Source organism: Poromitra crassiceps (genome assembly GCF_964638095.1).
Source record: "Poromitra crassiceps genome assembly, chromosome: 1".
Classification (NCBI taxonomy): Eukaryota; Metazoa; Chordata; class Actinopteri; order Beryciformes; family Melamphaidae; genus Poromitra; species Poromitra crassiceps.
The window spans coordinates 64,034,299-64,059,842 of NC_139623.1; the positions used below are offsets into that span (position 1 = coordinate 64,034,299).

Consider the following 25,544-nt stretch of genomic DNA (forward strand, 5'->3'; position numbering starts at 1 on the left):
AATTAGTTACTCTGACTTACACTAACCTCGCGTCACCAGGCTCTTCTCGGCGAGAAAGAGCCTGGCTCCCGCCCACAATTGATTTTGTCACCCTACTGGTTCCAGCCTAGAGCCCGCCCTAGACCGGATGGCAGCGTTTCTAGCTCGTCAACTTTCACGTTAACTTGACAATTTGACCCAAGTATCAGAATCCTCTTTCACCGTTTTGACCGGTGTGTCAGGCGGTGGTGGCGGAGATGCCATATTGCATAAACGTTTTGTTTTATGTAACGCTAGCTTTGTTTTGATCAGACTCTAGTTTAGGTAACATCACCGCGTCAAGCTAACGGCAACAAAGACGTTGTTAGGCGCATTGCCATCCGGTGTTAATTCTGGGTCCGGGGTTTACGCCCCCATGACAAAAAGCGGGGTGGAAGGTGCCCAGACTAGACTTACACTACACTCCAGACCAGTTGGGGGCGGTAATGCACCAATTCGTAAACCAAAGCGTGGCTTTGTGACGTCGGGCAAGATGGCGGCCGCTGTATGAAAACAATACGCTTGAGAGACACTTCCCTATATTTTCCTTTTAAAAGTCAAGTTTGCAACCTTATACAACAGAATAATGTATGGATGATACTGTATATAAACTGGAGCTAAGGTTGAGTTTCGCTGTGAGAGCAAGAATAAGAAGTTCCTCCCTCTTATGGACTCAGATGAATGGTTTAGCTGATGCTAACGTTATAATGGTTTAGCTGGCACTAACGTTATAATGGTTTAACAGCTAGCTGATGCTAACGTTATAACGCCAATGTTTTAGCTGATGCTAACGTTATAATGGTTTAGCTGATGCTAACGTTACATTCATTAGCTTTGAAATATAAAGTTGAAATAGTAAATAGTCGAGGAGGAAAAGTTGCTGTCGCTGTGTGAAAATGTCTAGAGTGCAGAAGCTGAGAGCGGTGGTGAAGCAGCGACTAACTGCGGCCGTTGAAGAGATATTTGGGCTGTTTGAAAGAATGATAGCGGAGTACGAGGAAGAAACTTCTCTTTCGAAACAGGAGATCGACCGACAACGAAAGCTGTTAGACGCTGTGTTAAACCCTGAAGGGCGCTTACACGGAGCAGGTTGGTGACTGATATTTAAATGTTATTTTTACGTTAGTTTCCCCCCTTTAAAACAGTTTGCTCTAGGGCTGCTGTGAATCAGCGTGACATCACAACAGAAAAGTACTTCTGGGTGCCACACTTTAGCAGAAACTAGAATAGCCCCATTTGTTCCCTCACCCATCGCCTCTGTTTCTATCCATGATACATCAGATCGGCAATACGTCATTTTGTAGGCGGCACATTAGTCCATGGGCCAATGGTGAAATCGGTACCACCTAAGGGGACCGCACAATTTTTGTCTTCCTACATGTCTCTAGTTTATATTTTGGTATGATAACCCTGCCAATCTAGTATCTTATTGATAGTTATCACTCTGTAAACAATCCTACTCCCATATAAATGACAAAACCCTGATTTCTGTGTATTAGTCCAGATGATATGTGAAAATGATCTTCCCTTTTTCGTAAAAGCATGAAACTTGGTGCGCCGCTTATAGTTTTGGGCCATGAACATTTTCAGAAATTGGGCCATCGCAAAAATGCCTTTTATTGTGTGTGTGTGTGTGTGTGTGTGTGTGTGTGTGTGTGTGTGTGTGTGTGTATATATACGCACACACACACACACACCATATTTATAATGTGTGTATGTGTGTGTGTGTGCGTGTGTATGTGTATGTGTGTATGTATATATACCCCCACTCCCTTTAAAAATGATCTAAATCTATGCATGCATTGTTATGTGGATCTGGCAGCATGAACTGCACGGGCGTCAAGTCAGCCAGAATGTACAAGTATGTCATCCGCTTTGTTGCTTTCAAAAATAAAACGCTTATTGTAACGTAACCTTATTTATTTTGAGTAATGCGTTACAGCCACAGTTTCACGCCATATAACATCACAAAGATTATTTGAATACAAGTTTTGCTGCTTCGTTTGTTGAAATACCATTTTATCCTCCAACGTGCATCAATAAGCTATATGTTTGTTTAAAGTCGAACTGAACCTGTTCGTCACGTGCATAATGAGTCCGTTTCAGACTGAAAACATAGTTTGTCTAAGATGATTTTATTTGACAATTCTGGGGACTGGATTGGGCTTTGGCCAATCCTGGCGTGTTCCGCCTCCAAATCGAGTGGGATTCAGTGTGTTGTGGCGCTCCCCTCGGAAAGAGCCTTTTGACGGGAGGAGTGGAGCTCAGCGAGCCGCAGGCAGCCAGCTGCCTTCGTGTTGCCGAGTGGAGAGTGCAGCACGTCGGCCTGGAATCTCCGAAGTGCGACCCCTGACAACCAAGCTCTCGGATGCGCGCGCCATTATCGCTGGTGTAAATACGATATCCCTGGAATGAGCGTTTTAACGAGCCAGTTACATTTCTTTGCATTCTTAGAGATTATAGTTTTTGTTTTTTGTTCATGTTTCTAACAATTGGCCAAGTTAGTAGTTAGTTTATGGGATAGGAATTCTGCCAGATGACAGGCACTAGGCGCCGTTTTCTACTTCATTTGGAAGAGAAAATTATTCAGAAATGAAGATTTGATTGACAGCTGCATGTCGTGATATGATTGGTTGAAATGGGGTAGAAATTTGATAGTACTAGGTGACGTCAGCAAACTGTACATTACTGTTATCAATGAAATCTTGAAAAGTGAACTTTTGATGTGAAAAAGTGTGAAAAACGAAAGAAATTAGATTGTTGTGATTTTGTTTGCATACATTATTAAATAGGTGCACTGCATACCCAGGTATTTGAACTAAAAGAAAAGAAAAGTCATTTTTGGGTTCAGCTCGACTTTAAGTAACATTATATTGAAAGTTTTAACTGGAACTTTTCCAGCTCATCCCGAAAATGGTGGCTGGAGATATGCTCCTGAAGGAGACAGATGCACGCTTCTTCATAGCACACGCCCGATAAAACTCATTCAAAACTTTTCACTAGTTTACTGACTACACTGTCGTTTCCCATAATGTTAGTCACAAGAAATGTGGAGAAAGAATAGCTTTTTGGGAGACAATCGCTTCATGGTGATTTAACGCTAGCTGCAGCTGTAACGTTAATCACACTGGTCAGTTTTCACTTTTTGGCAGAACACCGGACCTTGTAATCCGTGGATTTACGTTAGTGTAACAGTGATCATAAAGTAAAATGGATCATACTGGACATTGGATAATGGACATGTATTGGAAATGAGCCTTCGCTTGTTTCACAACACTATTGTCTGCTCCGAAGTGCTAATGCCATCCATCCAACCATCGGAGATACTGTCTGAGGTAGGCTTTAGATGTTAGCTTAGCGTCACCTCACCTAATATCAGTCAGTTCCTCTCCTCACAATAAATGCTCCAGGTAGCGCTTTTTCCATGCAAAAATGCCAACGTTATGTGTGAACAGCCCCATACACAGCAGATTACCCCTGCTCCGTCATTACCATAGTAATCACACAGACACCCCCCCCCCCCCCCCCGCGCGAGTACTCGTTCATAATAGAAGGAGAGTACTCGAGTATTTAAATTGCTTAAAATGCCCATCCCTAGTATGAAATGCTTTGAATGCGCGGATATTTGGACACAACAAATATGCTGCTTGCCGAGCGGGGAGGCTACACCGCTGCCTGAGGTAACGTTCAGCTAACAGTCCGCCCTTTAACTCATTGAGTGCCAGCCACTTTTGGAGAACGGACGCTCCCAGTGCCAGAGTTTCAGAGCGTTTTCAGTGATTTCTCGAGGCCCACAGAATATTGTGTGATATTACTATGTAAACAACGAACACGCCCAAAGAACGATGAGACTCTCTTCTATCATCAGCAAAAAAAAGTTTATTGATATCATTTTCCGTTCTTTAGTTATCAGCCGGAGAAGATAGGTTGATTTCAGCAAAAACAGACGTTTCCATCTAGAAGCTGAGATAAACAGCCTTTTGTGAAATGAAGCATTTCAAGCAAATCACTGACTCTGAAGCTAATATTTTCTGACCTGAAACATCTGAACAGTAATTTCCTTCAATAAAACAGCACGCCCACCCCCCTCAACTCCAAACTCCTCCTCCGTGGGAGTGTCTCTGGTGGCTCTGCTGGCTGCTGCGTGTGTCAGGCGAGTCTCTGCTGCCTGCTATGGCAGGCTCTGCTGCCTGCGGATCCACGTTCGGATGGCGGCCGCTCGTCGGGGGAGTCTGGATGGGGCTCGCTGAGTTCGTCTGCGTTTCTGGGGTTTCGGTTGTGAGCTGGGATGAAGCTGCGTCCGATTATAGGCTTTCTGCTGCGCGTTTCAAAGTGCGCTGCACCCAGTCTATTTTCGGAGCGCTCAGCCTTGTGCATGAGAATGGTTTGGCTTTGGTTTTATTTTCTGGCGGCTAATCGTGTGGAGAAACTATGCAGCAGAGACAGAGGGGCTCATTTGTGGGAGCGGATTGGCTGCTGTTCGCAGCTAACGTTAACTCCAGCCAGAGCAATCTGTGCCGCTCTGGCTCATGCATCGGTTTCTCTTTCATCACGGGGCTTTTTCTGCTGTTTTTCCTCAACTTTCTCTAATCTGGAGAGCACTGTCGCCACCTAATGGGTCCGTAAAATAGGTTATACATACACCTTCAATAGCTACAATATTTTTACAGGAGATGCAGGAGGCTTTGATCCACGTCCCACCGTCAAAAAACGCAATTGACGACTTTAGTCGTCATTGGCACTCTACGTTAGTATTTGAATTGACGACTATAGTCGTCATTGGCACTCAATGAGTTAATGTGTCTGACCAGTCGTCCGTATTCAGCAAACGATCGTTCCGCTCTGTCGGCTTAACGTTATAGACATTGGTGCGCAAACAATTGCAGGACTTCTCCCGCATTATTAAATTACAAATCTGCGGGAATTGGCAAAAATTTGCGCGATTCTCGCAATCCCGTGCCAAATTTTAAGCCCTGGGCTGTCGAAAGACTGGATTTAAAGGTACTAAATGCGATATTCAGCACGACTAGATGCCCGCAAAAGACAATTTTATATCTCGCGAGACAGGCAGTTTATAATGTTCAGAGCAGTGAAAGAAGCCACGCCCTCTCTCTGTGTCGTGAAAACAGGCTTTGGCTGCGTTTCCCAACAAAGAAGCTTCTTAAGGAGTTAAGAAGCTTCTTAAGGAGTTAAGAAGGCTCCAAAGAAGTGTTTCCCAAACGCCTTCTTAACAGCCTTCTTAACACATCGCTAAAGAAGGCTCTTAAGAAGCATCTTAACTGGAGCTGTCCACCATCTCGATGTGAGATGTCCTCTGCGGTAGGCTTGCCGCGATATTAGGTGTTACCAGTGTTACACGGTGGGGAGCCTTACACCGATTACATAACATGCCCACCGGTAACACCTTCAACTCCACCCGCTCGTGACAGTTTCAGCATGCACTCAGCTGCGCTGGTGTATATTACAAGCGCTCCCTCCTATCCTGGCTGTCTGAGTGTGGCTGTACTGTTCCTTGTATCTCTCTGGTTAGACATACCAGCAAGTAACGTTAGTTGTACATGTTGTGAACACAATCCCCCCTCATAGACATGTAGGTAAGACCCTTATCTAAGCCTGTGTGTATTCTCTTGCCACTGCCATTTCTGGAAATGTGGTTTTAACAGAGAAAAATCTCCGCTAGGATTGATGCTAATATGTTAGCTAAACCTCCGCTAACATTAATGGTAATAATTAGCATTGATGACTTAGCTGTGATAAAAGCACATGCTACTCAGCTATCGTCATTGCCTGGCTTACTGCTGCTTGCTGGTCACGTTAATCCCATGGCCAGAAGAAATCACCAGATTTGTGGCTAATGAAGTTAGTTTCTTTTCTCCAGGAGGAGATCTGTCCCCAGTGTTTAACGTTATGTGAGGCTGACAGACACCGCTCACAACAGCGCGCAGCAGCAGGGATGGGAGAAACATGGGGTAGAAAGGACTGTGTGCAAAGTAGCCTAATTTATAGACTGACAAACGTAACTGCTCCAAACTATTCTGTGTGGTTAACCTGACATCCCTACCACGCTTGCATTGGTGACTATCTTGACGGGTGTGACTGAGAGCAGTTCAATTAAAACTCCGGACCGTGAGGACTGCTGAGCAGCTCTGGAGTCTGTTTTTTGTTTTTTTACACGGTGTAACCGGTAACACCGGTGCTGACACGTGTTTATTACCCGGTGGGAAAATGTCAACACCGTGGCATCCCTACTCTGCGGCCCACTAGATGGCACTCTGAGCCCACCAGTGGGCCACGACCCATTGGTTGAGAAACACTGTTGTAGAATAACCTAATCGTGGTCATGTTAAACAAGAACTTCTATTAAACATTATTTATTTCAGACATGGACTGCAGTTCAAATTGCTTTATATACACAACATACAACAAAATTGCGAGAAACACTACAGAATTTAAGCGACCTTGGGTTCTGTGAAAGGTGCTATATAAATCCACAACATTCTTATTATAAAAGGAATCCATTCTGATTAGAGGAATATAGCCTACGGTAAAACATTTAAAACACAAGTAACCATACATACAGGGGAGATTTTCAAGTGTTCCCCAATTTTAAACACTAAAGGGTGCATGAAAGAAAGGAAAAAGGGAAAAACACAAGAGGAACAGTGAACACAAGTATCTCCTTTTGCCTGACGCGGCTGGATCTGCCAGTGTTTCGTCATTAAGAATGCCCCAGACCCTTCTTACAAAACCTTCTTAACGAAAGATCATCTTAGCGCTAAGAAGCTTTTGGGAAACGCAGTCTTCTTAACGAAAGATAATTTTAGGCTAAGAAGCAATCGGGCTCCTGCTTCATTTCTGTGGATTTAGCTCTTCACCGCGTTTATAAATGACAGAGAGTGACCCAGCGAGGCCTGACAGCTATAATAAAGCGGTCATGGCTGTGAAAATAGGTTTGTCTCTGTTTGTATCACGGTTTGGGACTGTGTATTTCCTGGTCTGTGTTTACAACGCGCAATGTCGGCTGGAGTGGCTCGCTATGCATGTCTCGATAGACAAGTGTCTGGTAGGGGTGGGAATCTCTAGGCACCTCACGATTCGATTCAGAGGGCTACGATTCAATGATAAAACGATTATCGATGCATCTTGATGCATCACATCACAAAAACAAAAAATATCAATCCTAACCCCTGAATAAAAATAAAAATGGAAAAAAATAAATTGGGGGGGGCAAATTAATTTGGGAAAAAACTGATTTCATATGGCTCTACACTGGATCCCATTATAAACGTTGAAAAAAGTATCAAACTTAAACTGCGATTTCTCAAACAGTACAAAAGATAAATTAAAGCAGCTTTAATTTATCTTTCCTTTCCTTCGGTAGTAAACAGAAAATACATTTGTGGAATCCTCTCTCCTGATGATATAAAAGTAGGATGGGATCCCAGAACATGTATTTTCTGGATACTCCAGAGCATAGGAGGACGTTACTGACCAAACACTCTATATATATGAGTGAAGACTGTTGGAAAGTAGAGCTATTCATGGGTGGCAGAGCTCCGTCCGTACAGACTGATTTCACTCAAATGTTAATGATCATCTGTTCCATTTTCCGTCCGCCTCCCCGCTAATAGATCCTCTCCTATGTCAAGGACCCTAGGCCTGTGTGTTCTCAGTGTTTGAAATGAACAGTTGGCAATCGCCGAGCGTTTGGCCTCCGGCAGCTGTCCCCCACATGGCGAATAAACCAAAATAGTAGCCTAATAAACAAAACTGTGCTGACAGTCTCTAGTCTACCACCGCATATCATTGTTTGAGCTACTCTTCAGTGGATGTCCTCTGGAAAACAGAGAGGAAAAAAGGTGCAAAAGTGACGGTGAAACTAGTGAACGCCTGTTATCCCCAGGGAATGAGGAATTGTCCATTGCATCCATAGTAACCAAAGTGACAGTGAAAGCTATCCAGACAGGGACAGCTACTGTAATGTCAGCAGCACCGACTAAAAACCTGCATGTGTGCGCATGTCAGGTAACCGACATCTAATGTACTGTAGTCTATGTATTGTAATGCAGTGGTTCCCCAATGTGGGGCTCGGGACACCAGGGGGGTCGTGGGATAGCACTGGGTGGGTCGCAAGATGATTTCTAGAATGTGTAAAATTGGCCTAAAGAATGTGTAAAACTACAAAATGTGTGAAATACAATTTAAAAACTATTAAAAAGAGCACATTTTAACCATAATTGTTTGTTTTGTTTACAAAATGCGCACAAATGTTTGCATGCTTCAACCACCTCCGGGGATATTGGGGGTCGCGAGCCACTGGCACTGTTATTTTGGGGGTCAGTAGGGGTGTCACGATACACTTAGTTCACGATACGATACGTATCACGATACTGGGTTCACGATAACGATACGATACGATACGATTTTAACAATATTTTTTTAAACTTGAATAATGACAATATATGACTGGAAAAGTAGTATTTTATTTGAAATGCACAAATACAAAACATGCTGTTGTGGGAAATTGTTATTACAATAACAACTAGAAAAAACATGAGATTGGAGATAAGGCTTATCTTGAAATAGAATGAGTTACACCGTCACTTAGATTTACTTTGAACTAAAAGGTTTCTCAGCAGTATAAATTCTCATTATGCATCTTCAGCTTTTCTTCAAACTCAAACAACAAGACTTTTCTTAGTCTATTTTTTATGCATCTTCAGTTTTTCCTGTCAAGTAAACAGTTTTGCCAGAAACTCAATTGAATGGTTTCTCTCCTGTATAACTTCTCATGTGTCTCTTCAGAGACTTGTTCAACTGAACTACTTTCCACACATTGAACTTCAACAAACAAAGACGTTTCTTTGTCTATTTTTGAAAAAAAAAAAAAAAAAAAAAAAAATTTTTTTTTTTTTTTTTTTTTTTTTCACGATATGAGATTTCATCTCAACGATACATATCGTGACGTTTTACTATCGCGAAATTTCGTGGGACGATATATTGTGACACCCCTAGGGGTCAGGGGCTGAAAAGTTTGGGAACCCTTGATGTAATGTAATGAAAACCAACCAACTCAGAACAAGACTTCCTGACAATGTTTTTTTTCAAAATAATATGAATGTAAAATGAACATACTCAACGGTGCGGAAGTACAGCAACAAACGTTAAGCTACGGCTAGTAGCCAGGCCCATGACAAGACTTCCTGTCATTTCCCCCCCAAAGTAAGATGAATGCAAAATATATGGTCTGACAATGGTGAGTTGTGGCACCCTTGACAGTAATCTAGTTAAAAAGACAGGTATATTTGAAGTAGAAATCCTAACCTAACCATTTCCGTCTCCTTGGCCCAGCAGTAGCATGTAACTCCAGACCATAGATGGTAGGGGTGGGGGAAAAAATCGATTCACTTAAGTATCGCGATTTTTAATGTCACGATTTTTTGAATCGATCTTTTATTCTAGAATCGATAATCGCAACAACAAAAAAAGTCAGGCCACTCACTGAACAGCAGGCCAGGCGCTGCCTACTGGTTAACTAGTGGTTTTATTACTTTATTAGTTAGTCTGAAGTAATAATTACACTTCAGGGTTAAAGTGGGTGCATCTCATTGTAAAATTGGACTTGGCCCAAATTGGGCTTCAAACAGACAAATTTCACGCGCGTCGGCCCATATCAGCCTGGCCTGCTTGGTATCTAATGCCCGGCCTGAATTATGATCCCAGTCCGCCCCTGTTTTTAACTATATCGCCCAGCCCTACTCATGATATAATATACAGTCTTTAGTGTATGATTCAACTTTTCCAATGTTCTAATCTAGTGTAAAAAAGCAAACAAACTGAAAAAAGAAACAAAAATCGCAATAAATCGTAATATCGAATCACAATAATCGTAGAATCGCAATACTTAAGAATCGCAATATATATCGAATCGGCACCCAAGTATCGTGATAGTATCGAATCGGGAGATAAGTGAATCGCCACAGCCCTAATAGATGGTGACCACTAGTTTGGGTGAAATAACGCCCTTTGCTGGTATACAAGTTAAATGATGCACAGAACACATTGTTGGTTAATCAGTTAATAAATTGTTAATCAGCGAAGGTCGCCATTGTAAATAAGAATTTGTTCTTAATGACTTACCTGGTTAAATAAAGGTTAAATAAAATATCAATTAATGACAATTAATCAAGGGTTAATCACTAACATCCCTATTTTGGACGTTTATATAAATTAGTTATTGTGGGACCACAGGCATTCTATTTACCAATAACAATGTAAATCTTTATCCTTATAATATAATTATTGTTCTAGATATGAATGGGCCAGCTATCTTTATTAAGAATTTAAACATTTATGTAATTGGGATTCAGGGGTGAGAGGTCATGGCATGGCGATTTAGGGGCAGCAGTCCACAGAAGCACTCCTTAAATCATAATTTTCCTATTAAGGAGGCTTTCACACCAGCCTTGTTTGGTCCGGATTTTAGGATTTTTCCATTTGATCCGAACCAAAGTGACAGGAGTGAAAACTCCCACAGACCAGAACGGTCCGGACCAACGGTCCGAGGAAAAGAGGTTGTCTCGGTCTGGATCAAACTGCACTATGTGCGGTTCGCTTGCCGTGTGAAAGCATTTTTGGGATAGTTTGGACCTTAGGACCAATTACAGGACGTTTTGCCAGGCTATTGCCAGAGGAAAAAGGCTAAATGAGCCACGGGAGGCCGGGAGCACATGCAGACGGGAGGACGGCACGTTTTTAATATAAATATGGTCAGACATCGTTATAAAAAGTCAAGCAGAAAAATGCCAACACTTTAGGGATTTTCGGAGAGTATCAGAGAGAGAGGGGAGAGCAATGACACGCGAAGATAAATAAATTATTGCCTTTTTTTAAGGGAGTGAGCATGATGCACAACAAACCTCTATTATTGCCTCACTGTAAGCAACAAACAGCGCCACACAGACCCAAACTACTCCTTAATCCAACACAACAAACAGCGCCACACAGACCCAAACTACTCCTTAATCCAACACAACAAACAGCGTCACACAGACCCAAACTACTCCTTAATCCAACACAACAAACAGCACCACACAGACCCAAACTACTCCTTAATCCAACACAACAAACAGCACCACACAGACCCAAACTACTCCTTAATCCAACACAACAAACAGCACCACACAGACCCAAACTACTCCTTAATCCAACACAACAAACAGCACCACACAGACCCAAACTACTCCTTAATCCAACACAACAAACAGCACCACACAGACCCAAACTACTCCTTAATCCAACACAACAAACAGCGCCACACAGACCCAAACTACTCCTTAATCCAACACAACAAACAGCGTCACACAGACCCAAACTACTCCTTAATCCAACACAACAAACAGCGCAACACAGACCCAAACTACTCCTTAATCCAACACAACAAACAGCACCACACAGACCCAAACTACTCCTTAATCCAACACAACAAACAGCACAACACAGACCCAAACTACTCCTTAATCCAACACAACAAACAGCGCAACACAGACCCAAACTACTCCTTAATCCAACACAACAAACAGCACCACACAGACCCAAACTACTCCTTAATCCAACACAACAAACAGCACAACACAGACCCAAACTACTCCTTAATCCAACACAACAAACAGCGCCACACAGACCCAAACTACTCCTTAATCCAACACAACAAACAGCCCCACACAGACCCAAACTACTCCTTAATCCAACACAACAAACAGCGTCACACAGACCCAAACTGAAAGCAAACCTAACTGGACCAAATGTATACAATGTAACAAAAACATGAATTTGGTTCGGACGTTGGTTCAGACTTTTAGGTGTGAAAACGCCCTAACGTTATGAAGGAATGGTAATAAGTTTAGGTAGATTTACTTAGTGTGAAGTGAACATGTCTGTATTTAATTTGTACCTCCAGACCTCCAGCAGCTGCTGTTCAGTAAAGAAGAGGTTCCCCCTGAGCAGCAGGAGTGGAGCTCCAGTCTGGACCAGGAGGACCCAGAGCCCCCACACATTAAAGAGGAACAGGAGGAACTCTGGATCAGTCAGGAGGGAGAGCAGCTTCAAGGCCTGGAGGAGGCCCATATCACCCAGTTCCCATTCACTCCTGTCCCTGTACTCTTTGGTACCGCTCAATAATTTCCCCATTAACATTATGAAGTAATGGTAACAAGTTTATGTAGTTTTCCTTAATGTGAATATTTCATTTGTACCTCCAGAGCAGCTTCAAGAGCCGGAGGAGGCCCATATCACTGAGTCCCCATTCACACTCTACACTGTCCCCGTGAACAGTGGAGATGAAGAGAAACCTCGGTCCTCACAGCTTCATCAAAGCCAAACTGAGGAGAACAGAGAGGCAGAGCCTCTAGCCAGCAGCTCAACTCAACAGAGGAAAACGGAAGCTGATGGAGAGGACTGTGGAGTACCAGAAACAGCCAGGAACTTAGATCCAGCTAGTCAATTACAACCAACTAGTGCTGGCAAGACTTCACACTCTTCTGAACCTGAGACTGAAGACAGTGAAGGTGATTGGATGGAAACCAGTGAAACTCGGTCAGGTTTAGCCTCACTTGGGGAGAAACACTTTAGTTGCTCATTCTGTGGTAAAATATTTAATCACAAATCACACGTGAAAACACACATGAGAGTCCACACAGGTGAGGAACCATTTCATTGCTTAGTCTGTGGTAAAAGTATTGGTCATCAAAGAAACTTGAAGAGACACATGATGGTCCACACAGGAGAGAAACTATTTAATTGCTCAGTCTGTGGTAATAGTTTTGCTCGTAAAGGAGTCTTGCACAGACACATGAGAGTCCACACAGGTGAAAAACCATTTAATTGCTCAGTCTGTGGTAAAAGTTGCAGTCAATCTACAAACCTGAAAAAACACATGGCGCTCCACACAGGAGAGCACCCATTTAGTTGCTCAGTTTGTGGTAAAAGATTTTGTTATCAAGGAGACTTGAACAGACACATGAGAGTCCACACAGGACAGTGACCATTTACATTGCTTAGTTTGTTTTGTGTGTAGGGATGCCTTTTTTTTGGACAGACAGCCAACACTCGTAAACCGATCATTAACTGTTAACCGACAAGATTAAAATGTACTATTTAGAATGCATTCCCCCAGCTGGCAAAGTTATTTAGAAGGGAAGCACAAAAATGTGGACCAAAGCAGCTCAGCAGGCAAAATAGAATACAAGGCGAAAAAAGGAGCTACTTGGAGTTTGAAAAGAATATATTATTGAATGAGAAGTAATTGTATCTGCGTACTGCAAAGAGTTACAAACCAGAATACATCTTCAATTTGATACGGGCCAACACAAAAACACAATGCGTTTCAACCGTTGGTCTTTGTCAGGCTGTATAGATCCCCTCTGCACGGCAGACAGGATGATGTAACAGCCTCTGAATGACGGGCTCAAAACTATAACAACTTTTTTTTCATCGGTCATTGTGCCTGCCTCGTGCCTACATATGAATTAGTAGACTTTCCCCCAAAATAGTGATGGTTCTGTCATTCTGTGGTGTAGCCTACATTTCAGATCTGATGCTTGCAGTGCGCTATAGGGGAAGAAATGTATGTGCGAGGGAGTGAGAGAGAGGGGGTAGAGAGAGTGAGATAGCGGCAGAAAGAGTGATTGAATAACGCCGTGGGTGCATCTGAATAAGGCCTGGTTTTGAAAAGCGTTAACTGCTAAATTAACGTCAGTTGGGAAGATCGCTTTAGGCTGGTATCTAAGACCGAAACGCCCATTCTGGCATAGTGTTGTGACGTTCGCGAACGACCCGAATCTATTGAACGGCTCTTTGGTAGGAACGACGGGAACCGAGTCGTCGTCGTTGAGAACCGTTCTTTTCCCCCCTTCGTTCTTTTTTCCTCTCAGGTTTCTGTCAGTCACACTCACCGGACTATAGCGCTGAAGCGCGCACACAGCACACGCACGCACATACACACACACACACACACACACACACACACACACACCCCTCCCCCCCCCCTGCTAACAAGCGAGCTCGCTGGGGAGCAGGAGGCTTGCTTGTCATGTTAAAAAGCGCACCCCGTTTACTGGCTCAAATGGGCGGTGTCAGCACTTAAAATAACAGACTACACCGCGGTGAGCATAACAAGTGCATCCTCATTTGATATGCAAAAATGGTGACGTCAACTTTGACGTGAACTTTCCTTCCCCGGGGGAAAAAAGGGGGAGGGGGGCGCGCACTACTGTTTCTGAACAAGTAGTGCGCGCCCCATAAAAAAAAAAAAAAAGGAACGAGGAGCCGCTATTTTGAACGGCTCTCAGAAAGGAACGGAGCCATAAGATCCGGCTCCCTTCAAAGAGCCGTAATTCCCATCACTATTCTGGCACTGTGCCATGCCTCTTCAGTGTAAAGCCCATTTCGGGCCTAAAAACATGACGCTATCTTCCCGGGTCACGGGTAGGCAGGCGCAAAGCGCGTTTTTTCCGCATTTAACGCCAGTTTAGCGCCTAAGGCCAGGGGGAGAATAGAGCCCATCATCTACGGCTGGCACTGTGAGACTAGCCTATCCCCACGGCCCAACCCCCCTGATAAGACCGGACCAAGTCTGGAAATGTATCAAATTTTGAAATGGAAAATGTGTAGGAACCATGAACTAAGTTAACCCCTGGCTTTAGAATAATAATAATAATCGATCGCTTTTAGTAATTTTTTAAAAACAAAAGTCTAAATTCTCTGAGTATTTTCTGGTTTCTTTACTCCTCTATGACAGTATACTGAATATCCTTGGGTTGTGGACAAAACAAGACATTTGAGAATGTCATCTTGGGCTTTGGGAAACACTGATCTAAATATTTCACCATTCCCTGACATTTTATAGACCCGATAACTAATGATAACTGATAAGATATGATAACTAAACCGATTTACCAAGAAAATAATCAACAGATTAATCGAAAATGAAAATAATTGTTAGTTGCAGCCCTACTATTGTTTTGGTGTTTGAATGCAGTTTCTGAGGAGTTGCAGTGTGTCAAACGTCCTCTAGAGCAGCGGTTCTCAAATGTTTTCATATCAAGTACCCCTAAACTGACCATGGACCCCCATTTGATAAGATTTTGTCCCAGGGTCCCCCCACCTGATAAGATTTTTGCTTTTAGATGTTTTTTTGCAGAAAGTGTATGAGACTCATGACCAAAACTGTCATACATTCTGTCATTGTGTTACTGTATGGATGGTATTATAGTGAACATAAATTAGGCTATCCCCCTTGTTGCTGGGGAGTGGGGACCCCCTCAAAGACACCAACATTCCCGGACCCCACTTTGAGAACCACTGCTCTAGAGGGAGCCTTCTCCTTTCTCTTCTGCTGCTTCAAAAGGAAAGCAGTGAATTCAGAGAAGTCAAAGCTGTACTCGTCTCAGCAGACTTCAGGGGCCAAATGTATAAATCTCTGTATATTTAGGTGTAGAAATCTGTGTAGCTCGAAATAAAATGTCACCCAAATTCACACATACATTATCCTTTTTTTTGCCACATCACACTACTCAGAAGACTGCGTACAGGCAGGGGTGTCAAACTCATTTTAGTCCACGGGCCACATGGGTTCTCCTGGCAACCAGCTTGCAGGTGCTGAGTGTGTGTTCGAGATGGAAATGGAAATTAAATGAATTGAATGAAAATAAAATTATCAAAATCTTGGGGGCATTTTTTTTTGCATGGTTTTTCTGGGGATTCTCACATTATTGGGGACATTTTTGCCCTATTGCCCCCGGCTAATTTCCTACACTGGTCCAGACTGACCTGAGGACCTCGGGCTCCATGTGGCAACCCAATCACCAGATTAAAAAAAAAAAAGAAGCATTTTGCATGCCTCAAAACCAGGCATATGTACAATATCAACATAAATGTCAAACAAAAAGTCTGCAAAATACATTTCTAAAACATGGCACTTTATGTCTACAGTCTAAATGTAAAATTGAAACAAAATGCTGGTTAATCTGAAAACCTTGCTGCCTTTCCAACGTTAAATGCAAATAAAACCACTTGGTTATGTGTAGGCAAGTAAAACCACTTGGTTGGGGTTATGGTTTGGGTTAAAGAAAAAGATGGTGCAGGTAAAAAAAAACATGAATTTACATTTTTGGCCTCATGTCAGAAAACATCACTCAACAGGCCAACACTGTCAATGGAAGGAATCAGAACAGACTCTGACTCGGTTTAGATTTGTCTAAATGAAGGAATATTTTCAAAAAGCTCTCCTCTGATTTATACAAGAATCCTCTCTCATAATATGGACCTGTGGTTTCTCATCAGATTCCCTGCAGGTTTCAGATTCACCACCAGAGGGAGCAGCAAGTCTGTCCATCCCTGCTCATTCCATATGTTTCAGGTTTCTACCATCAACATGGTTTCTACTAACCTGACGCTGCCAGATGGACGGTATAGCTCCACATAGGTTTCACTAAACCAGTCGGAGAACCAAATGAAATGTGAGTTCACGTGACGGGCGGTTTACCAGGCTAGGTTTCTACCAGGAGAGGAAGAGAGTTGAAATGTTAAGTTGTTCCTGCTAAATTAATACCAGATATGAGACATAATTAACAGAAGTTGCTGTTCAATGTCATACCTAGTATTAAAGTGAAATAAGTGTTTTGCCGCCAATAGTTTTGTTTCTTTAATTATCAAGTCAATTTTTTCATAAAAAATAAAATAAAAATACACAACACAATGATTTGCACAAATAATAGACAAGGCATTAATTTAGCAGGAAGAACTTAACATTTCAACTCCCAGATACCTTCAGTTATTAAGGTGAGACATGGCAGGTGAAAAGGGTAAAAAGGCTGTTTTGCCTTTATTCTCATACTCTGAGCCAGAAATCTCCACTTCAGAAGCTACCTACACCACACTTTCCAGTTTTATTCCTAGCTATATTAAGAATGTTTTTGTTTACATAGGTGTTTATTTAGATCATTCCTAGCCTGATTTATTTATCATTTTATTCCTAAAAACTTGGTGAAAATAGTTTTTTTTATGACTTGACAGTATTTTCTGATTTATGGAGTGATAAAAAGAGATATCTAAAATTGCCTCTGTAAAAACTTTTGGCTCTAAATGTCAAAGTGAAATTCTAATTTTTAACCTGGCTTTATCCAATGTTCAAATTTCTGTTCAGGAAATCTATGCAAATTAGCACATATTTAAGTAGATAATGCCTCATGTGCACATTTCAATAATGAGAGGCTAGAAGGAAAGTAAAATAAACTTTAATGATGTAACAAACAACACTTAGATTTGGCGTATGACTCCATGGTATGATGACGCTCCTGAGACGTGAGGACGACGTCTGATTTACAGGATAGATAATCCCCTGTAGGGAATTCTACATTCATGACATTGGTGGTGTTCTTTACTAAAAAGGTGGATGACATCAGCTCCTCCTTCCATCCTCCAGACACCCTCACTAACACTCCCGACTCCAATCCTGCTTCTCGGCCCCCTGTCCCTGGATTTCCTTCCTTCTCTCCCCTCTCTCCCGATGAGGTGCTTAAACTCATCAGCTCTAACAAAGCCACTTACTGCCCCCTCGATCCTATCCCTCCCTCTCTCCTCCAAACCATCTCACCTGACATATCTCCCTTCCTCACTACCTTCATAAACTCCTCTCTGTCCTCTGGTCTTGTTCCGCCTGCTCTAAAGACTGCAAGAGTCAAGCCTCTGCTTAAGAAACCCTCCCTTGACCCTACTGCTATTCAGAACTACAGACCTGTCTCTCTTCTCTCATTCCTTTCCAAAACCCTCGAACGAGCAGCGTCCGAACAACTTTGTCTCTATCTCTCCCAGAATGACCTCCTGGACCCTCTGCAGTCCGGTTTCAAGGCTTCTCACTCCACTGAGACAGCTCTTCTTGCTGTCACAGAGGCCCTTCACACTGCTAAGGCCTCATCCCTCTCCTCTGTCCTTGTCCTCCTTGACCTGTCTGCTGCCTTCGATACAGTCAACCACCAAATCCTTCTTTCCACTCTGTCTGACCTCGGCATTTCAGGTTCTGCACTCTCCTGGTTTGCTTTCTATCTCTTGAACCGCTCATACCAGGTCTTATGGAGAGGGTCCCTCTCCAGATCCTGCCCTCTTACCACCGGTGTCCCCCAGGGCTCAGTCCTGGGCCCCTTACTTTTCCTTCTCTATATCAGATCTCTTGCCTATGTGATCTCTTCTCATGGCTTTTCTTATCACTGCTATGCTGATGACACCCAGCTTTTCCTTTCCTTCCCCCCCTCCGACACTCAAATCGAGGCTCGCATCTCTGCATGCCTCAAAGACATTGGCGACTGGAAGTCTGCCCACCACCTCAAGCTCAACCTTGGTAAGACAGACCTACTCTTCCTCCCAGGGAAAGACTGCCCTCTCACAGATCTCTCCATCTCCATTGAGAACACCACTGTACGTCCCTCCCAAACAGCTAAGAACCTTGGGGTGATCCTTGACAACCAGCTGTCTTGCTCAGCCAACATAGCTGCAACAGCACGCTCCTGTAGGTTCTCCCTCTACAACATCCGCAAAATCCGTCCCTTTCTCACAAGAGAAGCGACTCAACTCCTGGTCCAGTCACTTGTCATCTCTCGCCTGGACTACTGCAACGTGCTCCTGGCCAGCCTACCTGCCACCGACATCTGACCGCTTCAGCTCATTCAGAACGCTGCAGCCCGTCTGGTATTCAACCAACCCAAATTCTCTCATGTCACTCCCCTCTTCCAGGACCTCCACTGGCTTCCCATCTCGGCTCGCATCAAATTCAAGACACTGGTACTGGCCTACAGGGCAGTACACCAGTCAGCTCCCCTGTATCTGCAATCTATGGTCAGGTTCCAAACCTCTCAGCGCTCCCTTCGCTCCTCCACCAGTGCAGGTCGCCTCACCCCTCCTTCGCTACGGGGGCTCAAAAGTCGCTCATCCCGATCTCGACTCTTCTCATCCCTGGCACCTCAATGGTGGAACGAGCTTCCACCTTCAGTCAGGACGGCCTAGTCACTGCCGATCTTTCGGAAAAGACTAAAGACACAGCTTTTCAGGCTCCATCTGGGCCCTTCTTGATCTAACTTCTTTATCTCTCTTTCTAAAAAAAAAAAAAAAACTACTAACCTAAACTAAACTTGTACCACTGTTCCTTCAGAAGTTGTAGTTGTCATAGACTGTGTTGCATAGTTGATTGCTCTATTGCTGACAAAAATGTGTTATTGTAAGTCGCTTTGGATAAAAGCGTCTGCCAAATGACGTAATGTAATGTAATGTTCAGGGGAGGAGGTGGGGTGAAGCAACTGCTACAGTGAGGAATCAGTCGCTGAAGTGAGACACACAAGGAGATTTACAACACTGAAATATGGGGGAACTGATATAGAACTTCAGTTAGGTGATTGGCCAGCAGGCCAGAGAAAGGGAAGCGTGGGAGACATAGATTGGACAGGAATGAATGGGCGAGTATATTTATGAATGGATGACGTAACCTGAACAGGCGTTGCTTGCAGGGGGAGAGAGAAATGAATGAAATGGATTAATTAATGGGATGGGTAATCAGACATTGACTAGGGGAAGTAGACATTATTTAAACATACAATTTTAGAAAACTTGTAATAAAAAAACGTAATGTAAGTAATCAACTGGGGAAGTTTCATGGTGATATCTATTAGTTAAAAAATTTACCTATTCACCTGAAAGCAAATTGGCAGTGATTTACAATTTCTGCTTCCTGTAGCTTTCCAGTAGCTAGTTGACCAGGTTGTGATCAAGGTCATAGATAGAATTTCTGCATCACAACCTTTTATAATGTTCCATGTCTGATTTCAGCCAAAAAATTAGGGTTTTGCCGCCTGGGTATGAACAATGAAGAAAAAGACAAGGGCACGTTTGAAAAGATCAGACTTGACTTATTTTAATCACAATCTATTATAGCTTGAACATTTGTCATTGGACAGGACAGAGGCTGCGGCCTCACGAGGAAGTAGCCAAACTCCTTCTGGATTGTAAAATAAGGAAAGTGTTTGCATAAGAAAATATATTTAGAATACTCTGTTTGCACATTAGCTACAACCAGGTTGGTTCAACATACAATGTATCCTCTTTTTAAAAAGAAACGTCTTTGTTAAAGATGGCCCAGGTAGCAAGCGAATGATGGGCTGCCACTGTTGGGCCGATGCTGGCAGTCTGGTGGCCAGACTGGTCAAATCTCCTGCCCTGCCCCCTCCCGCTGTGCTGTTTGCTCATTTTCCCAGTAAATCTCCTGTATTTGCCATTTTACTTTTTTACACTTATACAAACAAGTTGTTTAGATTAGATTCATAGACTCATTTGGGAGACTATTTTCCCATTCCTGACCAGAAGCATGTTAGGAAACATCCATTTGTTGATCTAGTTAAGCCAATTATTTTTGCTGTGAGATCACAGCAGGGCAGGCATTAAAGGCTCCTGCTCATTAGATCTCTGGAACCAAGAGATGAAACCCCTTTCATGCAGGGGTGTAGTGTGTGTGTGTGTGTGTGTGAGAGAGAGAGAGAGAGAGAGAGAGAGTTTACACACCTATTTTCACATCAACTGTATCAATCAATGAGGGGAAACAAGGTAGGTAAACTGCTCACCTTGGATAGTTTACCCACGTCTGTATTTACCACTACACCCCTGCTTTCATGATGTAAAAATGATGGTTGGGTGGGGGTCCTGGAAAATCTCCCTTATTTTTAAAGCCCAACGTTGACAAGGTATGGTCTGGCCGGATTTAGACTGTTCAGCCAACTGTGGTAAGGATGATTTATGTAAATATATAATTATAAGTCAGTCAATATTGGCTCAACGCAGGGCAATATTTTTCAGATTTCCAACCAAACAGGCCAAACAGTGATGCTAGCCCAACATTAGCTTGCTAACATGGTGGCACCTGAGGATTCTATTGAGCAACAGATTTCTACAGGCTTTCCTACTGAAGTGAGGCTCTGTGTCCACTGGGCTCCTCCTCACAGATGTCCTGCCTGCTGCAGTTCAACTGAAACCTTGTGTGCAGCACGATGCTCCTTAACTAAAATCTTCTGACAACTAACAATGACCTGTGCTCTCAGAGCTGTAAGGAGCGCTTAATTAACTGCCTTTCCAATGAAAATTATTCCAAAAATCGCCAGCAGTCTGTTGCCTCAGTCAATTCATTTTAACAGTTGCACCGACTGACAACGTTCTAATGTAGTTAAATTACAACTTAAAATGTACACTTGTCCTCTAAGCTGTAAAGTCTTTGAAAAATAACCGTTGGCATGGTTTGATAGAGGAAAACCTAATAATAATAAATAACTGCTGTAGGAGAAGCAAATAATCAGCAATCGGCTTAAAATAAATAAAATATTTCCACCCCATTAGTGATTGAGGGGGAATTGCATTAGGCCTGACAACAGTATACAATACAGCTTTTAGCCTGTTGAAATTACAGGTTACACCACGAGATGTCAGTGTTTTTCTCTGTATTAATGAGATGTGACGATCTACAGTGGGTATGGGAGACAAACTACAAATACCCATGCTTCGTACTTGATAGATAACCTGTTTGTTGATGTGTAGTGATGATAAGCTTGGTTCCTCCTCTTTTTCTCTCACTATCTCGACTCTGAAGTTAGCTGACATAAGTGCTGCTGTTACAACAGGCTGCAGTACCCAGTGGACACATACATGCTTTCTGCTATTAAAGAGTCAAACATGCAAAGACAACCAGGAAAACACAGGAAGTAAATACTCAATATACAGTTTCTATATTGTGCTTTTAACATTTCTTCCACCATCTTACAACCCCGTAAAATCATGCCCAGTTTCCCTTCCCGTGAATATCTCTCATACATCCTGCTGCTCACCCAGCTAACACACACCCATCCTTACCCATACCACCCACCCCCCACCCGCTCTGATGCTGCATGCTGCAATCCATTGCAAGTCAGAAGTCGATAGTTTCTGAGTCGGTATTCCCGACTTCCGATCTAAATGCGTCCCAGTGCATCTGCTCGGGAAAACATGGACACCCGGGAGGAGTAGGCTAGTAGCGCATGCTCGCAAATATTTTTTAGTTGTTACAGCATGTTTCACAACACAAACACTACATGAAGTACAAATTGATGAAAGGTACTGAATCTGATCACTGTGTGTAGGCCTACCGCCATATTGATGTTTGATGCGATGTGTGTTTATATCGGTAAACTCGTGCAAGATCCATCTAGCCCGAGTTTTCGACTTGAATGACCGTTCCAATGCACTTTTCCATGTCGGAGGTCATTTTTCCGAGTTACGAGTACAATAGATTGCAGAATTACACCCATGGGAGTCTATGCAAGTTTCCAGACCTGAAGCTTGCGTAGGCTCTCATGGATTCAAAAACACATGAAAGCTACACGTTAACAACACAAACCCATGCACCTCTGAACAAATCAAAACACACCTCAAAATCAAATGCTTCCAAAAGTGATTACACAACACAGCTGAGAGCTATAGCTAACCAGTTAGCACAAAACAAAAGCAAAGCCAACTAACGTTACCCGAACAGAACAGGTTTAAAATATTCCTCAAACCGGATTACATGAGGGCTACTCAACAGTCTCATTAGAGAAAACATCCACTGAGCATGCCCAGCTTCTGGAAACATATTTACATACATAATAGTAACCATGACAACACATTGACTTCCCCAAGGCTAGCACGGGTGTGGTGGCTTTGTGAAGGACATGCTTTTACATGCTTTTACATTTTACATGCCATCATGCTGCCTGCTTTTTAAAATGCACTCGTGACAACTGGAAGCTGGAATCTGGGTCCAAAATTGAATAATAAACTAAATAAAATAAATAGACTTTACCAAATGATAATTTTTCAGAGAAAGATGCCACCCTACTTGTTTACAGTGCTGTTTAGTGCATAAAATCAGCTACTGTGTGAAACATTCAATAACAAGACGAGACAAATTATTATAGAGCCAATCAGGAGCCTGCTTGACACGCAGCCATTGCTTTGCTTGGATTTGATTGGCCCAGGGTCAAAGAGAGGGCACACTGGTCTAACCTTGCAAGGCAGCTGATTCGTGCGAGATCATGAGATCACAATCACACGACAAATCCATCTTGCCACGCTCCAATCGACTGGTTTGAATCTGAACCACCAGTGGTTCGCACCAATCAGCATCCTATGAGGCAGCTATGGGCGGGCTTTGGTGTAATGCCAGTGAGAGCAAGCACATGATAGACAGATGGTTCATCCAATCACCTGCCAGGTATTTTTTTTAAAGTTCCTGCCCTTTGAAACACTTTCCCGAGCAACTCGTTCCCGGATGGTTATGTGAAAATAAACCATCTGGCAGTGTCAGGTTAACACTGGTCAGCAGGGACAAAATGTAAAATTAAATATACAAGAAAAACACTGGTCAGCAGGGACAAAGTTACCGGCCACCGTGGCAGTTTAATCTGTACTGAATGATCAGACAAAGACAACGTTTTACCAGCGTTTGTCACTTTTTGAATGGTCATTTTGAACCCTGGCTGAGACATTTACAACCTCCAAGCTATTAAAATAAACATGGAGAGGAAGTGAGCAATAATGACAACATGCCAGTTCAGATTCTTATGACAAAACTGTCATCTCCTCAGCTCAAAAACTTCCAAGTTCCCAGTTGTCATGAATGCGTCATTACTGCCACCTAGTCCGTTTCACCGCCTGACGAAACAGACTAGGTGCTCATGGCTGCAGCATCACCTCAAAGATTTGGTGTTTGATATCAGATTATTTGGTCCCTTACTATAAAAAGCCCAAACAACACAATCAACCCAAACACACCCAATTTGGTCAGACGGAGGATTTGAACCAATGGCCCCCAATTTAGGGAGAGGGGGGACTGAACCACCACCAACCCTACGAGCCTGAGGATAGGGGGGGGGGGGGGGGGTCACAGGGAGCATGCAAACGGGGAGGGGGGGGGGGGGGACATCTGGGTCCTCTTGTCGTTCATTCATTCCTGTCGGAGAGAAGCAGTGTGTCTTTAAGGAGTTGTAATGATTTCCTGTTTCAAAATAAACAGAACACAGGCATGTCCGTTATACTTTGGTCATCTCATCAGACGTGAGGCAAAACAGCAGTTAAAATTTCACGATTTGGGAGAAGATGATGAGCGCTTGATTTAACTTAAAGGATGGCTTTACCGATAATCAACCCACTTTGTATCATTAATAATCTCAGTAATATAAGCACATGGGCTGTGTTTACCTTCTCTCTCTGTTTTCCTCACGGAGAAAAATGCTCCTGCAGAAACTCTGCCCCCACCCACTGCAAGTCATTAAGACTCGTTAAGGCTCTCAATGCGATTCTCCATGAATGTGCGCATACTTAAAAAACAAAACAAAACAATAACAGCCGCCCTCGGAGCAGATTCCGCATCTCGAGCACAACTTCTGCAGTTCCATTGTGATGCATTGTGACATAAAACACGTCACAACGGAGCGTTCTGTTAGAGGAGGAAATGGGAGCTCTCCGTGATGAAAACAGTGAGAGAAGGTAAACATTGCTCATCTGCTTATATTACCGAGATTATTAATGATACAAAGTGGGTTGATTATCGGCAAAGCCATTGTTATAGTAAATTATTGATTGATCACTTATTCATTGGTTGTTGATCATTATCGACTCTGTTCCATAAATGATCTATGGCTCTCCTGATGTAAGTATCATTTATGGAACAGAGTCGATAATGATCAACAACCAATTAATAAGCGATCAATCAATAATTTACTATAACACCATCCTTTAACTCAAAAGTAACGGGTGCACTAGCCTGGCAAGATAAATCAAACGCACCACAAGTTAAGTAACGCATGATATACTGTACAGCTAGCGCTTAGGGATGTTTAGACACTCTGCCAACAAGCTTAGTGACTGGCTCACTGCACATTATACACCTACGTACCACAGACATTCATATGACATACAAAATATGACATGCATTATTTACAAAATATTGATTTCAAATGATTTAATCACAAGATTAAGTAATTTACAGACTTCGCCCCCCCAAACATAATGCAGCACATCTGTCTGCACTGTGCAATAACCAAGGAGCAACATATTTCAGGCACAAGGTGTCGCCAGTTAATAACCCCCGCCTTTTGTTTGTTTGTTTGTTTGTTAGCAGGATTATGGAGAAACCACTGGCCCGATTTTCATGTAACTTTGTGGAAGGGTGTAGCGTTGGCCAAGGAAGAACCCATTACATTTTGGAGTGTATTCGGATCCGACTCATGATAAAACAAGCAATAATAGCATGAACCTTGGCGGAGATCTGTGCTCTCCGAGTGCCCTTCTAGTTTGATTTGAAATCAGCTAGAACGACCGCACCAGAGATATATGCCTCCGCCAACAAGTGAGCAGTCCAGATCCATGTCTGTCCAAACTTTGACGTTTGAGCCAAATGTGATGAAATTCACTCAAGGCATTCC

At 42.9% G+C, this 25,544-nt stretch overlaps 2 protein-coding genes across 3 annotated transcripts in view; one reads left to right on the plus strand and one right to left on the minus strand.

Moving 5' to 3' along the window:
- Positions 1 to 914: 914 nt before the first annotated feature.
- LOC310790369 (uncharacterized protein) lies at positions 915 to 12,198 on the plus strand (the record flags this gene model as incomplete). The annotated part of the gene is made up of 2 exons (XM_083652049.1): positions 915 to 1,107; positions 11,978 to 12,198. The coding sequence occupies 2 exons, from the start codon at positions 915 to 917 to the stop codon at positions 12,196 to 12,198; spliced, it is 414 nt and encodes a 137-aa protein (XP_083508175.1).
- A 7,757-nt stretch (positions 12,199 to 19,955) lies between these two features.
- The window catches only part of pof1b (POF1B actin binding protein), a 224,034-nt gene continuing 218,445 nt past the window's right edge, over positions 19,956 to 25,544 (minus strand). Inside the window, exon 14 of one of the 2 annotated variants that reach the window (XM_083643071.1) lies at positions 19,956 to 24,070. In XM_083643071.1, the coding sequence (XP_083499197.1) occupies positions 24,065 to 24,070 (6 nt within the window). In that variant the 3' untranslated portion in view covers positions 19,956 to 24,064. Of the gene's footprint in view, positions 24,116 to 25,544 lie in introns of both variants that reach the window. The other variant, XM_083643070.1, reaches the window with a different exon arrangement.